The 17,175-nt window shown below is 43.6% G+C and overlaps 1 protein-coding gene across 8 annotated transcripts in view; it reads right to left on the reverse strand.

The window, feature by feature from the left end:
- The window catches only part of LOC118102439 (adhesion G protein-coupled receptor L3), a 202,458-nt gene that overhangs the window by 10,073 nt on the left and 175,210 nt on the right, over positions 1 to 17,175 (reverse strand). For 6 of the 8 annotated variants that reach the window (XM_035148615.2, XM_035148614.2, XM_035148608.2 and 3 more), the window contains 5 exons: positions 16,691 to 16,911; positions 11,710 to 11,776; positions 8,929 to 9,020; positions 1,859 to 2,027; positions 1,552 to 1,677 (listed from right to left, as the gene is read on the reverse strand). In XM_035148615.2, coding sequence (XP_035004506.1) covers positions 1,552 to 1,677; positions 1,859 to 2,027; positions 8,929 to 9,020; positions 11,710 to 11,776; positions 16,691 to 16,911 — 675 coding nt within the window. Of the gene's footprint in view, positions 1 to 1,551; positions 1,678 to 1,858; positions 2,028 to 2,763; positions 2,791 to 4,528; positions 4,571 to 8,928; positions 9,021 to 11,709; positions 11,777 to 16,690; positions 16,912 to 17,175 lie in introns of all 8 variants that reach the window. The other 2 variants (XM_035148603.2, XM_035148604.2) reach the window with 1 other exon arrangement.

Consider the following 17,175-nt stretch of genomic DNA (forward strand, 5'->3'; position numbering starts at 1 on the left):
GACCAAAATACTCCAGCTCCGAAAAACAAACATCCCTTGCCTACCCACAGCCAGGACCAGTGCCGGCTGATGGGTTTGACACGGGGTCACACCAGCAGTGAAACACAAAGCCTACATCTCCTTTAAATGTATCCTGTGTGTCGTCTAAGGCTTCATTAAATTTGTCCTATTCCTTCCGTATCAATCATCTGCATCATGTTCCGGTGTCGGAATAATTTCGTGTGACATACAGCCACATGTTTAACAGCTTCAAGTATTTTGTTGTTGTTTAGACTCAAGTTTGAGGTTCAGTGTATTTCAAACTAGACATGTGCTCAGGCACCGAAATCCGCGTTGTGATTCGGTGTGATAGGTATCGAACATGTGGTTACTGGTGCTTGATTGGCCCTGGATTTCAGTCCCCACCCACTACACGTAACATTATACATCACACAGTGAATCACGTGATTGCCCGTGCAGATGTCCTCTGATCAAGACGGCTCTCTCTGTGGGACTCGTTATTTCACACACACACAACCCACCATGACAGCAACACTGACACAGCAACATCTCATTAACATACCATACGTCATGTTGTTCCCCAGATGGGTTGGAAAAGGACGCCACTGCTATTTATTCTTGTTTTTTCGGACACGGGTTAGCGTGTACTTTGCTGATCACACATTCACTCAGATGCCTCGTAGTTAGCGACAAACAGCCACATATTCGCGAGGGTTTCCTTTCCTGCATCAAGCGAGCGCACGAGGTTAGAGCCGTCTTGTCAAAGCCCTGTGTATAATTAAACACTTTGATCTGCATGCAGAATCCAGCTTGTATCGTGGGCCGCCACTGCATGCTCGACTCCGAGGACTATTTATAATTGAACACTGGGAGGAAATCACACTCTTTGGAATGTGGATATGATGTTCAATTATAGTATATCAAGGCTATTCACCATATACTTCTTGTAACTGTGGGAGGAATCAATTAACAATTCGCTCCGCGCGGAGAGACTCGCTCGCGCACAGGATCCACATATCTTGGCAGAGACATTCGGATCTGCGTTTCGTGACCGTGAACACATTCCTCACAAGGCTCGAGCCGCCGCTTCAGTCGGTGACTCAGTGTTGCTTTGCCAGTTTGCAGCCCGGACCTGCTGCGGCAAAAAGAACCGCACGCTGACTTTATGTACTTAGGAAATGCTGAACTCGACAAGCGCTACACACCTGTTATCAACTCCCAAACAAGGACATTGGTTACACTTCCTTGAAATATATCATGCACACACACACACACACACACACACACACACACACAGTCACCTTTAAGATAATTTCTCATTCGTTCTGTATATGGATGCACACATCAGTGTATTATTTAGAACCATGTACCCTCTTTCCTCCAGCTACTGTGTGCATTCTGAGTTCCTCTGCAATATGTATTTTAAGATTAAGATTCACTGAATAAGCATAAATCTGGCCTAATAAAAAAAACACAGCAAAATATATTCAGGAGGTAAATAAATAAAAAAAAGTAGTAGAATACAGGGGAAGAAGAAACGTGTCCTGTCACCTGTGACCCGGTGGAGTAGCGTCCCGGAGCTCGAGAGGCCGTGCCTTTCCCAGAGCCGATGGAGCTGTCCACGCTTTTCGCACTGCAGCAGTGAGTACGCAGGCATTTTCCGTACTCCTTACGCACCTGTACGAAAACACAACAAAGATACTCACACCACAAACTAGCCAACAATTACAACAATCTTAACACGTTTGTTGAAGCATTAAATAAATGTAATCACCAAACGTTTTACTTGGGTAAAAATACAAATAAGTTTGGAAAAACAAATCTGCTTAAGTTGGTCACAATACAGAGTTCCCCGTACCTTTTTCTGCAGGACACAGTGGAAGATAAAGATGAACATTCCTTGCAGCGAGTTGAAGATGGTGAACAGGTAGGCCATGACCACCGTGCTCTCGTTGACGTACATCAGACCAAAGGCCCAGGTCAGGCCCAGCAGACACAGCAAGGCGATGGCCCCGATCACCCAAGATCTGGAATCCAGACACAACGACTAATAAACCATCGGACAGAGGAAATGTGGTGAAGATGTTTTTAAACGTGACTCGAACTGCATGAGACGCAGTGAAAGCTGAACCAAAATACAATATTTAGTTCACTACATTAAACAAATATCCAAAAGAAAACAGTTCTACAACTAAATCCACATTTTGTCTGAGAGGGAGAAAAGTCACAAAACAAATGAAGAGGGAAAGGGAACTAATCACAGATGACAATGAACTTAAATTGTTAAATTTGTTTCTTTCCTCGTCTCCTGTACCTGTTCCTCTTTCACATGTTGGTATAACCTCTTTACAAAGCTGCAGATTCCTACATGATAAAGGAAGGTCAGTAAAATGGGAGCTCACACGGGTCGGATGCGGACAGAAGAGCACAAGAGCGCCATGTCTGCGTTTCAGTGCTAATCTTTCCGCAGAGAGCACAGTGAAGATACAGGTGCCATTTAAAACTAATCTTGCTTGTCACATCTGCGGACCATGTATATGTAACACAGGAGCGGTGTGTGCACACTAATGCGGCCTTCAACATGACTGAGCACTCCACGATAAATCATGTTAATGAGTCCGGGGAGCGACAGCGAGATGGATTTGGGTCCAGATTCGCTCATAAGGTGGTGGTGGTGGTGGTGGGGGGCGGGGGAGTAAATGAAAGATGGCATCATGGGACAAGGGACAAGGGACAAGGGACCCACGTCCAATTTTGCCTTACTTGATCTCAGGTTCATAATCCTGATAGCTGAGCAACACGACAAGAACAGAAAAGAACAATAAGCGAAGACACAGAAATAGATATAATCACATGACAAGGACACGGATGGGCAGTGATACAAGGAGCAAATTTAGACATGGAGGGGGAAACAATACACAAAGGAGGAAGATGGTTTATTTTGGCAGAGGAGAATAACGCTACGTTCACAGGAAGGGGCCAGATAGTGTCTCCGGGAAGGGATTTGTTAGTGATTTACAGGTGCACGGGCGTAATTATCTCAGTTCACGCGAGTATCTTCGCTCCTCTCATAAATGCTGGCAGACCTTCACATTTAAGCCGTTATAAATGGGCCAGGTGTGCGGCAAAATAAATGATTTATGAATTCACCGGGGCGACCATTAAACATAACTTTCCCAGGGCTGTCTTAATGACCTGGCGGTGGAGGTACTTCATCAAGGCGATTGCCCCCGGAATGGACACGGAAACACAAGCAGTGGGCAAGAAGAGAGCAGAGTATTGTCCTCTAAACTAGGCGGCTTTTTTAGTTTTTCCGAAGGGTGGCGGATGATAAAGACACGAGAGGTCATGAGAAATGCATCCGCGAGGACAGGATATGAAGAGGCTGCAGCTCATATCGCACATGGCTTATCTTCACTCTGGAGTTATCAGATAAAAATATGAGGATGAATTTGAGGGGCTGCACGGAGAGAGGAGCCTTGAGGCAAAAAAAAAAAACTTCTGAGACGGCAGAGCAGTCACTGAAAAGCATAACAGCTCACTTCCAACACGAAGACGCCCGCATTTCAGTGTTTCTACCCTGTCAGTTGTGCCGCACGCCGAAACGCCGACGCCAATACAATATCACTTACGGATCCTCTCGTGCTCTTGGCATCATTAGGTTGGAGATGGCTTATGAATAATTCTAATTAAATGTGTTTTTCAAACAAATCTGAGAGCGTCAAACCGATCGGAGCAGTTTAAGCGTTTAAGCTGAACCACGCTTGTCACAGCGCCATAGATGCGTCTGAACGACCGTGCGATATATGGATATACCATCCGTCCCTGAGGGCTGCAGCCGAGCAGCTTCCAGGCATCTGAAGCACGAAGAAAAAAAAAAGCCAGAGATGCTTTATTGTGCTAATCATCGAGCAGAAACCGGGGAGAAAAAAAGGAGCCATTTTTAGTCGTGGAGAGAACTACTTCAGACCGTGGCATCAAATTACCACCAATTTCCTTCAAAATGACTTAATTTTGCAGAGGTGCCATTCACCGCAGTGCCACTCGTCATTTATGCATGAGATTGCAATTGGTCAATTCAACCTATTTAAATCTGCATGAAGTCGCTTTACGGGCTGCGATCGATGCAACGGTGTGTTAATCATTAAACCAAAGGAATGCTTGAAATGCTAATCACCTCAAAGTGTTTAAGACATCAAAAGTTTTTCACGTTGGCGGAGATATATATATATTTTTTTATCTTTGACATCATCCTCATTAGCATTCATCATTTGAAGTTCGTATCCGCGTCGAGGGGGAAGCTGAGCGAGACAGAATTCACACTTTCGGTCCATCATGCTCTAAATGCGCCGCATTCAGAGGCGAGTTTGGTATTTAAAAACGCGCCGGTGTAAAAGTCATGTTGTGATCCATGAATCACAGGACAGTGGCAGCCGCTGTCTCCATTACGGGTGAGGAGGGGGGGGAGAGAGACACATCAAACACAATATTAATTCTATTTTACACCCTCTACTGAGGAACGTCTTACCAGTGCCACTCTACAATAACACATCCATCATAATAACGGTAGCTAAAATGAAGAGGAAGAAGAAAAAAAAAAGAAGCAGATGAAGATGAGAAACAGAGAGATGTTACAGATAAGCACCAGCATAATATACGGAAAAACAGGCAGGAAGCTAATCAAAAGAAGAAACGCAGGAGAAAGAGACATGAAACATTCATATTCAAACAAAGCGACGTGATGAAATCTAAACAGAAAACGTGACATCAAACCGTGAAGAAGGAGCAAAGGGCAGAGAGATGAGACGGATGCAGATGCACCTCATTAAAGGAAGCTAAATAGACTTAATTAACCCGCGCTGCCGCGATCATCAAACCGGCTCACCTTGATGCGTCGAAGAGAAACACGAGGCGATAAGGATTCTGAGAAGATCCGCTTTTATAGTCAGAGATCACAGGGATCTAATACATTTTATTGCTGAAGATATAAAAAGAAAATGTCTTTATTTTTTTGTCATCTTTTCCCCCCACCGTCTCCCACCACTTGTTGTGATGTGGCGATGCATTGTCGGCTGAGCGGCGCCGTTTAGCCGACAGTGTCTGCGCGGCGGCGTGTTGAGTAATGGCTCCCGACTTAAAAACTGTATCAGATGAATGAGCGCTGACAAAAAGCGCCGCGGCTTTGCACCGCTTTCCAATGGCGATCTGAAACATTGCAGATTGTTTCGAAGTCAGTAAGCTGCGGGGGTCGGGAGGTCAGGTGTTTGCTGCATTACGTGCGGCCAGTGTCATAAATCATACGACACGGAGAACTCTGGCAGTCAATATGTTTTTTTTTTCTTCTTTTTCTTCAAGGCAGTCGACACGAAGATGGAACATAAGCAGACTTTAAATCCTTAAGATCACTAAATTGTATTCCAGACGTTGTGATACGTTTATGCCAGAACAAAAACGTTCTGCTGGAATAATCCTGCTCAGTCCATTTCTCATTCATGTACCTGCTGTTCTGGTCCAGTTGTGGTCTGGAGCTGTATCACGGTGCTCGGCTAAGCAATATATTTCCAGAACACGTAGTCGGTGCATGAGCTACAGAGGCGGCCAAGCGTGTGTGTGTGTGCGTGTGCGTGTGAGCTGCAGGTGGTCTGCATATATTCCTGCCAGAGTTTGCACCGTGCAACGTGTCTAGTTCTCATGTTGGAGCCTGGGCCTGTGTGTTTATTTGCACATTCAGTGTACATACTTTGTCGCAGTATGAAAACATGTATACGTCTGAGTATATAAGGTATTTCTGGTTTCTCCAAGCAGAGCTGCTGGTGATCAGAGCCCCACACTGTGAGGAAATGAAGGCCGTGTTTCAGTGTTTCCATCATTCACCGACTCAAAAATAAGAGAAAATACAAATCTAGAAGCAGATCATTCAGAAGTCAGGTCTCGGCGTCTGACCTTCATGGTTGTGTCAACACTTCCTGCAGCGGCTTCACAATTCCCACACCATAAACCTAATTTCAGTAATTTCATTTTAGCCGAGTGAATACGATTAATTCAAATTTCTTTGTCCCCACGGATGAACCATGGCCTGTGATTTCACAGAATCTGATGAAAATGAAAGACCTGGACAAAAGAATGGAACACGAATGGAACCACTGCGGGAGGAGTCAAGTTTTGGGTGTTTATATTATTAACATGGCGGGAGGGAAACCTGGGTTTAGTCTCGAAAAGGATCAACACACAGGAAGGTCTCTTTTAACAATAACACCATGATTGTGTTGCACCAGCTGTTCATAAACCTGTTATCAGCTTTGCCTTTTAAGTATTTGTTAATAAGCTCAGGCTGGTTTCAAACTGGTGATTTATAAAGTTATACTTACCTGGCAATGTAGCATCATCCAATTAAAGCATTATATCAATCACCTATTTTAACAAAATATTGTTTTTACACAGGGAACGTGTCAAACCTATACCCACGTTTACTTCAAATCCATCTTTGGAGGTGAATATATACAACCTTATTTATTTTACTCTCTAAACAGGTTAATATATTATGTTAATGTTATTTTCAGCATATAGTACACTGGGTATACTATCTACCGTAAATATGTATATATGTACACAGCATGTAGCACTTTTCTGTTCCTGAGGATGACTGAAAGCTCTTTAGACTTCAAGTCATATTCATACAGAGCTTCTACACACGGCACGTTTCTGTCCCACATCATTCATACACAGCCGTAGGGGTAATTTGAGGTTTAGCGTCTCGTCCTGTGCCGACCGGAGGAGCCGAGGATCGATCCCTCCGTCTGGTTAGTGGACGACCCGCTCTATCCCCCTAAGCCACACTGTAGAACTAGTTTCTGTGAAGCAGCCCGATTTCACTGAGACGCCATCCATCTAGTGAACATTTACATTATAACTAGGCTGCATTGAAACTTATAACATGCGGGTAAAATAATTTCTACACATGTAGTAAAGGGGAGATAGCACCACCCTCCTCTGACATGTGATCTTCAGGCGCCCCTGGTGAACACACTGTGGTCCTGCTCAGAGGCAGCAGTTCAAAACAGGTTGAGAACTGTGGGTCGGCTCAGGATAACCTGCAGTGAATCTGTGGTGGAAAACACACACTGGCACAGTGTGGTCTGCAACGCCGCAGCTAAAGCACGCTACATCATGCTCTGAGAAGATTGTTTCTTTATGTGCATCGCTGTGCAGGCCAGACAGGGGCTACTGTGCTGAGCCACAACCAGCGCTGTGATGCAACACAAAAAAAAAACAGCCAGAGCGCCGGCCATAAAGGAGACTAATGTGTCCAGAGTGTGTTCGAAAAAAGTGAGGCAGACAGCAAAAACAGAGCAGGGACCATTATCCATCATAGTAAAACAGGCAGAACAACAACTTGACACCATCTGTGGATGAACCGTGCCATGACACCAGATAACTGCGGCTCACGTCAAAGACAATCACTGAGAAGAGCTGTGTCATTCTGCAGTGGTCACGAGATCGTAAAAACAACTTTTTATAAGTGAATAAGTCTGTTTGAGTTCAGTGCAGAGACAATCCGGAGTGCACTGCTTTTCTCATGTCACTGATTAGGTTTACATGGACACACATACTTTGTTATTAACCTGATTAAGACAATATTCCTCGTAATTACTTAAACCTGAATAAGATTAAGCAATAATTGAATTAAGACATGATGTATTTTGACCTTAGTCACATTATGAAAACATGCATATATATATGCTCATCGCATTGTAACGTCCTATTTCAACATACGATAGTTTCCAACAGCTTGACTTCATAATCAGACTATGCTCTGCAACAGGTTACCAGGAATATGAATGGAATATTCTATTAGCAACTAATCAAAGTAATGTCTTTTTCAGAATAAGGTCAATGGTTTTGATTGTAACTTTACCGTTTTTGGTGAGATGGTGGAGACCAAAACAGAGCTTAAATGAGCATTAACATTAGGCTATTACATTTCATGTCAGTGTTGGATGTGGAAACAGTAGTATGGGCCTTTAAGGGTAAATATCAACAAATAAATATTCCACTTCACATCCATGTACAGAAACCTAGAGTCTGAAAATGTTATGGTAACTTTTCACTACTTCCAACTTGACCTTAGCGAAAATCTTGACAAAGTTGTTCCATTCGTATGTAAACACCTCAAACGTTCACTGACAAACCTGTAAACACCAGACAAAGTTTGCGTCGAAGTTTTAAAACCATCATTGTCCCTCAAGCTTTCACATTATCTGAAAGCAGCCAGGCGAACGCAGATAAACAGACTCAAACACACACACACACACACACACACACACACACACACACACACACACACACACACACACACACACACACACACACACACACACACACACACACACACACACACACACACACACACACACACCAGCGCAATATGAATATTCATCGGCAGCATGTTGACACCAAGATAACACGGGGTCAGGTCTGTCAGATTGTCTCCTGGCCTTTTCCCCGGGCCCGACAACAGTGCTCCTCAGATAATGATGGAGATGCAACAGAATACATGTTTGATTTTAACCTTGCCTGACACGACCTTTCAGCATAATGGGAGGTGCTTACCTTGCGGCCTCAGACTCCCGGGCCCCCTCGGGTTGGGAATTCACAACCTTAAGTGCTTTTAATGAGGTTTTGAAATATCAAAGCAGGAAGGCAAGGTAACGCGAATTGCTCGGGAACGCCGGAGAATACAGAGCAACATCCCAAAGTTGCTCAGTTCGTTAAACTGAGCCGGACTGGGGACAATAGCGCTGTCGGGGGGTGCGCTCGGTGGAAGCAAGCCGATCACATGCACGCACTGAAACATCCTCTGCAACAAAGATAAGTCGTGTTTCGGGACAATTTCTAATGGACGGAGAGATATGATGCGATTGCTCTTACTTGATGTTGTCCAGGCAACCGGAGTCTGGTTTCAAGATGGCCGTGTGATGGAACATCTTGTAGAGAGCGATGCCCAGGAAGATAACGTTGAGCTGAGAGAGATAAAGAGAGAGAGGGAGAGGGAGAGTGAGAGACAGGGGATGCAGCTCGTGTTTCCTGTTTCGCTTCCATTCATTTTAAATCAGGGCACTTTGTAGCACAAAGCTGGACGGCTGCAGCCGGACGTGGTTTCCCACTTTGCCAAACAGAGCGAGAAATCCTACGAAAAACTCTGCGGCGGAGCAAACAGGGAACGGTGGGACAAGACAGCTGCATTCCTGAATGAGGGAGCCTTTTTCCGTCTGAGTTGCCCACACGTGTCTCGTCAGATTCACACTCAGAGGCAACCACAGGGAGTAACTGTCACACTGCTGCCGTCTCTTTACAGTATGTACATCTGGAAACAAAATTACACATCTGGCATTGGGGGGATTTTTTCGGGGGAAAATGCCCCGAAAAAGGTTCAGCATTTGTAATCTCATGTTTCCTGCAATATCACTTATGTGCCCACTGCCATAAAAAACACTTTTGAATTGACATATCTCCAAGTACCACATAATTCTTTAGAATAATCTTACTTTCAATGGTTAATGTAATATTTATTTATTGGTATTTATATAACACTTGTCTAGTCTTTCAAAACGCCTTAAAATAGAGTTTTGTCATTCACCCAGTCACACACACGCTCGTCTATGTGCAGCACTGACTCTATCGCACGCCACTCACACTGTCGGCCCAGTTGTCAGGCAACTGTCAAGGCAACTTTGGATTCAGTGTCTTGCCCAGGGACACTTCGGCATTCAGAATGGAGGAGAGGCTGCGATGAAGCGCCAACCCTCTGGTTGGTGGACGGCCCGCTCTATCCCCTGAGCCACATTATAAAGCTTTAGCAATTACCTGCAAGGCCATGGCCTAGCTCCAGGATATATATTCAAGAGATTTGAACTACTTATGAACTATTACTATTATTATATTGTTTTTGTGTTATCTTCTCTATTTAATTTAATTGTTTTAAAAATCTAATAAAACTTATCTTTTTTTTTATCATTTTATAGAAGTATATTCACTACACATGAGGTTATTTTGTTCTGATGATCTTTTAGAACTTAACCACACTTTATTATAATTAATTATACATAATTTTGATGCATAGTGCCGTTGATATATTTATTGTCATGTTCCCTCCATGGAGGTTTCATGGGTTTCTGATTCTAATATCTACTCTCTTTTAATTGGGATGTAGTTTGTGCTTAAGCATGACAAGTGCCATATAGATCAAATGTGTTATATATTATTACTAGTATTAGGATATAGAAATTACAAACAGTCGAATCGAGCCCATCTCAGTGAGTTGAACTTTTACACCTACATTTGCCAAACACACTGTAATTAGTCGGGGAAATGAAACATTGTCTTATGTTTGACTGCTGCGTATCAAAAAGCCACAAAAAGAAACTAAACATACATTAAACAGAGCCACTGTGGCATATCTCATTATTTCCCTTTTTTTCCCCAGCGAGTCAGTTATCATAAAAGTTGACTCAAATCCGGTGGTGGCACTGGGGCTATTTTTCAGAATGCCTCCTCAAAATCGACAGCAATTAGTGAGCTTTCCACTTGCTCTTCTTACATTTACTTGCTGTTTGCATGTGACATTCCCCTAATATGAATTGAAAGTTTAAAAAAAAAAACCTCCCCTCATCATTTTTAACTGCTTCATATGGTCAGACCCTCAACAAATGCCCAGGGACAGAACTGGATCTGCAGCTCTCGCCTTCTTTCCTGCAGAGATACCCGTGTTTGTAAATCTAAAAGTAAAAAAAAAAAATACAGTGAGTCATGAGGCTCACAGAGATGAATTGTGAATGATTACTTCAAACTGGAGCGTGAAAGTGCATTATTCATGTCTGGATTTAGCAACCAGATTGTAGCCGGGCAGCAGGAGATGGAATAAAAATGTTGGAGAGTCACATTTTTTTTGGTGGTATTTTGAGTATGTGGCCCCTTTTTTTCATTGCTGGGGATATTCTTAGGTTAATTTCCTGGTTCCAAAATATGTATTATCATAGCTGAGTGGTGTCTTGGACAATTAGGAGCAAATCTCTGGTGGCACCGTGATATTTAGAGCTTGGCATTAACTTAAAATCTAACAAGAACACGAGTCTTGCATCAGATTTAAAGCAGTGGGATCAATAAATGAGCCATTTTATTAGAGAATTAGGGCTGTCCTAGTTGGGGAAAGACACATAAAGTGTGTGTGTGATATTCGTGTATCTGCACTCAGAGCCCTGTGTGTGTGTGTGTGTGTGTGTGTGTGTGTGTGTGTGTGTGTGTGTGTGTGTGTGTGTGTCTGCAAGGAGGAGATGGAAAAAGGCAGAGTACAAGTTGGAACGGGAACAAAATCAATCATAATGGCAGTGCGGATTACTCCGACACTGCATACTGAGCAGAGTTCATTCTCCCCTTCTCTTTCTCTCCCTCTCTCAGTCTCCCACCCCCTCCAGAACCGTCGCAGCCGGTGACTGCAGCAGGGTAACAAACTGGGATACGTTCCCTGCACCCCCTCATTCGTTCTTCTGGACGTCTCCGTGCCCGGCGGTGGCATATATGCTCAACAGGGCATAGAGGGTAGGGGAGGATCGGAGCTGGGAGAAAAAAAAAAAGGGATCTCGGCGGACCGTTTAAAGCGACGACCCCCAGGCTAAGTAGGGTTAATGAGCAGACAGGGAGGGTTACGCTTACCATAATTATCAAGGTTGCCGGTCCTATGAAACTCCAAATGAAGTAGGTGTCCAGGCGAAGCCAGCAACTGCAATGAAAGAGAGGGAAGTGAGGGGAGGTGGGGGGAGGGGGGGGGTATGAAGTGGAGAAAGTGAAGAGAGGGGAAAGAGAGAAAAAGAGATCAGAGATTTATACTTTGCTTTAGAGGATGGAAATCCAGACAGAGGCCGGAGTGACAGGTCAAAAACAGGTTAAAGGGAAGAGCTCGACATATTATGACCATCAGGAGGAATTGTGTAAAAAAAAAAAAAAACGTGAATGGGATGTAGCTGCAGCTGTTAAAGATGTCTGACAGTGACCGGACTGCAGTTCAATTCTTTTTTTTTTTTTTCAATTTGTCGGGTTAAGGAAGCAAATTACGATCACACAGGGTAATTTATGGATGATTCAATTAGTTCTCAATTGAATCCTAACTGTATCACTCCAAAGGAATTGGATTGACCTTGACCCTGACAGACACGGCCACATGCAGACCTCGACATCTCTAACACGCTCGTGTTAACCGTGGTGACTGTAGTCCTGCTGTAATTATGTCAATAATGAAATAAAGCGCTCTCCTGACCTCATACTTCACATCCAAACATTACAGATAGTCAATTCCTCTCCGCCGGGTAAAATTAAATACAGGCCAGAAGCAACAGGGCTGGCGGAAGGTGACGGTTCTTCTTTGAAATGGTAAAAAAGGAAAAGGGCGAGGAGAATAAAAAAAAAAAACTTGATTCATGTCCTGTGGTTGAATTATTAATCTTTTAATCTCCGCTACTGCAGCAGATACACGCCTCCATTTTTGGCCACTGGAAAATTACAGTGCGTACGGCGGCGTTGTCATTCAGGCTGACAGAGAGGGAAAATGGAAGTGGCAGAGAATTAAATGTAATTCCGTTGCATTTTAAGGCAAAGTGAAGTGTGTGAGGCACTTTAGAGGAACACAGCGCTGGGATTTAAACACCGACGGGGGTGCTGAAGACAAAACCGCCAAGATTAGCAAATATATACGTCTCAAAAATACGGCATGACGCTCAAAAATGAGATTTTTTAAAAAATGTTTTCCATGAAACTACAGTTTTCTGATTCGCTGAGGACACAAATACGGCAGCGAAACAAAGCCAAACATAATGAGCTATGATACGATGATTGCTATTTTGGTCCCATTCCCTCGGAGGAAAAACTAAATGAGGCGTCTTCATTATTTACAGCCCACAAAGAGGAAATCGAGGCTCATATCCTCAAATGCCACGGACGGGTTTGAACGTTCCGCTGTTTTGTCGTATAAAAAAAAAACCTGGCAGACAAACACGAGGAGAAAACTGTGCAAGAAGTGACAGGACAACAAAAAAAAATCGACTTCTCCTTTTGTCGTAACAGGAACTTGATACGTCTCCAGCTCACTTGTTTCTACGGATAAGCGACACGACGCACAAAGAAGTGAACGAACAAAAGCTGGAGAACAGGCGCAGCTCATCAAACTGCGTGCTCTCAACTTCCCTATTCTAAATTATGCTGAAGGTCCTATTGTTTGTTCTGTTGCCTCGTTCTTCATCAGATCATAGAAAGATGTAAAAACATGGGGTGGGTGGCGGGAGCTGCGGGTTCTTTCTTTGGTTTAAAAATGTTTCCTCGATGTCCCCTTCTTATGTCACATTCGTGTTTGGCAGTAGAAAAGCATTAAATACAGTTCAAATGTGCCGGTCGGTCAAAACACAAGCCGGAGCCTGTTGCATTTGTGTTACCAGGGAGGAGTTGACACAGGCGACTTAATGTTTGCAACAGAGATCGTCTTTTCCTTGGCATGACAGTGTGCTGCTGAACAAATGAGAGGGTGAAGCAACGTGAAAAGTCCGGCCGAGGACGATGACGAGCTGCATCTTGTTTTCTCAAAATGCATTAAATGTGTCCTGTGACGTTTTAACCAATCGCTGCGCAACGGAGCAATATTCTGTTACTGGATTTTAAGCAGCAATGTGTATGTGGAAGTTCTCTCGCTCAACTCCAACGTGCAACTCAAAGGTCACATGACAGACAGAGGCAGCAGAACGTGTCGGGAGGCCACTTCTCGGAAGCGTTTCTACCTTTTGTACTTGTACAATAAAAAAGGTGACGATTGGAGAAATGCACAACATAACAAAGAGCATTTGCACTAAAAAGAAGAAAAGAAAAAGGCAAATTGAAAGCCTGTTGATCCTGTTGCATGTTTTACCTCATTCACATCCTTCAGCTCGGGGACAAACATAAGTAATCACTATGGTTTATTTACAGTGGGAAATAAATACAAAAAACTCAAGTAGGAATCATCCCATCAACAAAGCAAGAATTTGCATTTTCACTGTCACTGTCAGAAACGAGCAGCAATGATTCCATAAACTCGCTCTGAAAGTCAGACCATCCACATGAGATAATCAGATGATAAACAAGGCTCAGCCAAGTGCCACTGTAGTAAACAGCCAAATGACAATTTCCATTGCAAATTCAAAACAGATAAAAACCACTAACCCGACAAAAACGATCCCACAACATGTAATAATAGCTTGCCGAACAAAAAAGTGACTATCTAAAACCCAATAGAATGTAAGCAGAACAGAATTCAGTGAGAAACACTGAATGCAAACACAACGGTGTTCATTTAAAAGAAAACTCGTACTAATCCTTATTCTGCATCCTCAACACATTTGACTCGTTTAGCAGCAGCTACGTCACTGAAACTAAAATCTATCCACTGAGTTTACAGATGCTTGATCTATTACTTTCATTAAACTTGACGGATTACACAGAATCACATGTTGCCGACCATTAAACAGCCTCGTTGGACTGCAGAGGCGGGCGGAGTGCCTTGCTCGAGGGCGCATTTATTGTTATTGCTGCGAGGGGGTGAATGGAAGTCCGACTTTCCCTTCCCGGATCAAAGATTATTTGATCTCTGCCTTTGAAGAGGTGACTTTACAAGCTCGCTGACCTTCATGCTGCTGCTGCCGCCTTGTTTTTTTACACATGCTTCGCTTATTATGAGTCACCGGACGATAACGTTCATTCATCTGTCGCACCCGCGGTCACTCTTCACTTCGGCTTGTTGGATATTTCTGGACAAAACAGGGGCCACCCCGCGATAACACGGAATCAATTTGCAGGCAGGACTGCGTGCCCTCGCCGACACTGTGCTCTCCGGCACGTGTCGCGCCGCGTCCCTTCCCTCATCCTTCAATGGCGGCGTATAATTGTTCCACCGGTGGCAGGCTTTAATTATTCACATGATGCCAAGGCTCAGGCGGTGGCAGCTATCACCTCATCCATCACCAAGAACTATTGCCCCGCCAATCTACCGATGCACTGTTGCGTTCGTGTGGCTGTGTGTGTGGCTGTGTGTGTGTGTGTGTGTGTACGTGCGTGTGTATGATAAACATCTCAGAGGCAAACTGCTGATGCTGGTCTTCATTATTTTCAGATGGGTCGGAGATTAAGAGAGAGGGATGGAGGCCGATCCTCTGCTCGACATTACGCTGCTTTATGGACCACTTTGTGTTTCAGAGGGGAAGGGCTGGGGAATTATATCTTACTGGGCCTCTGCGGGAAACATAAAAAAAAAGTCTGTCTCCTCCGCTCCCCCATCTTTCTGTTAATCAATCTCTCCTTCAAACTCGGAATCTCTCCATTCCCGTGCTGTAATTTGCGCAATCCTAAAACGCCAGAGAGACAAACCACGGAAGCCTGATATCCAAACCGGTGACGCCATCTTCTGAGGTTTAAATTTGTCCCTGTCAAAACAACGTCAATTCGGCGGTGGGGGAAATGTGCTCAGCTTGAGTAACCGTTCTGCCTCATTAAAAGTGGATGATGAGCGATAGCTGTTGGAGTGTCGCCCGCGACGTCGTTGAAGCCCCCTCAAAACAACACAAACAGTTGTTAAGTTGTTAGCGGGGTCTCTGTGGGTGGAGACGCTCACACAAAGATGTGGTGGGGCAGGGAATCACTAGTGGGTTTTCCTTTCTCCTTGTTCTTCCAAACCCAACCCCAACAGAGAGTCGCCTCAATCCCCAGATTCAAGAAAGTTTTCCAAAAGCTCTGGAAAAATTGTTTTCTTTCCTTATCATGAAGTAAAACAATAGCATTAAGTTTCTTTTAAACACATTGGACACATTTAATAATTAATATCAGGAACAAACACACATTATGTCTCAGTCTCATGTCTGCACAAATTATTGACTAAAGCCAGACCTATATTCGTATGAGCCTTTCACAACCATATTGTTATCTGCGTTTTACTAATATGACAATCTTCATTTTCCGGAATAAAAAATGCAGGAAAGATATGAAGAAAACACTTATTTTCTTAATTTACACTCCATACATTTGGTTGAATTTGTGTTTTCTATTTATTCATCGTTATTTATTATAAAGCTTACGGTTAAACTGCAAAATATCAAGCCTTAGTACATTTATCTGTCTTAAAGGTTTAGTAATGCCATTTTGAGAATTAGGATTTATTTTCTTCATATATTAATAAATATATTTCGGACTAAATGTTGGTATCAAACTGCTTTCCTTGATAATGTTGGTATCGCCCCGAAAAATCCCATGATTCCCATAATGCAATTTGCTTTTTGCAGTATATAAATCGATAGACATCTTTCAAATTCTGTACGTCCACTTCAAAAAGCAGGTATTCTCATACTTCTCCAGAGCAACAGAAGACATTATATGACTTCCTTACTTCAAACGACTGGTAAATGGATCTTGATGTGTAATAGTAAATACATGTCTGACACGATGTGTTGGTTAAGTGGACTAATGCACTTTTCAAGGAAGTTGCTCATGTCCTCTAAACTGTGGCTTTTGATTTTATCCCAGAAAAATGAATGTCAAGTTAACTTCAATTTTTCTATAATATAAAAGGTTCCATCATGCTGTCCTTTATATGATGCGCTCACAATCTAGTGTCACGTGCACTTACATCCGGTCTGTGCCGTAGCTTCGGTAGTCCACCGCAGCTGAAACCGCCACGATCAGCGCAGGAACTCCGTAGCCCACCAGGTAGAAGTAGCGGCGTCGCGAGTGCTCGCTCTCGAACACCTCCACCAGCATGATGTAGAGCTGCACGCCCTCCAGGAACATCCACGTGAACGCGGCCAGGAAGAAGAAGTGGAGCAGGGCGGCGAAGACGGCACAGGCAATCTGGGAAAGTTGTATATAGCGACAGAGCGAATGAGAAAGAGAGAGAGGGAGCGAAATGATAATTAACCCTTGAAAACATGTTTCATTCCAATAACTTTGGGGCATTTAGCCGGTTTTCTGGAGGATTAAATGCCTTGCTGAAGGGCAGAGTGTGCCTGGCAGAGTGCGGCTGTGATGGAGCAGCTTTTGCCTGACCTCTCCATGTTTGTGTCTTCCCAACAATTAGCAATGCTAAGCTTTTGTTTGGCTGAAGTGATTGGATGT

The sequence above is a fragment of the Hippoglossus stenolepis genome, chromosome 23 (assembly GCF_022539355.2).
Source record: "Hippoglossus stenolepis isolate QCI-W04-F060 chromosome 23, HSTE1.2, whole genome shotgun sequence".
Lineage (NCBI taxonomy): Eukaryota > Metazoa > Chordata > Actinopteri > Pleuronectiformes > Pleuronectidae > Hippoglossus > Hippoglossus stenolepis.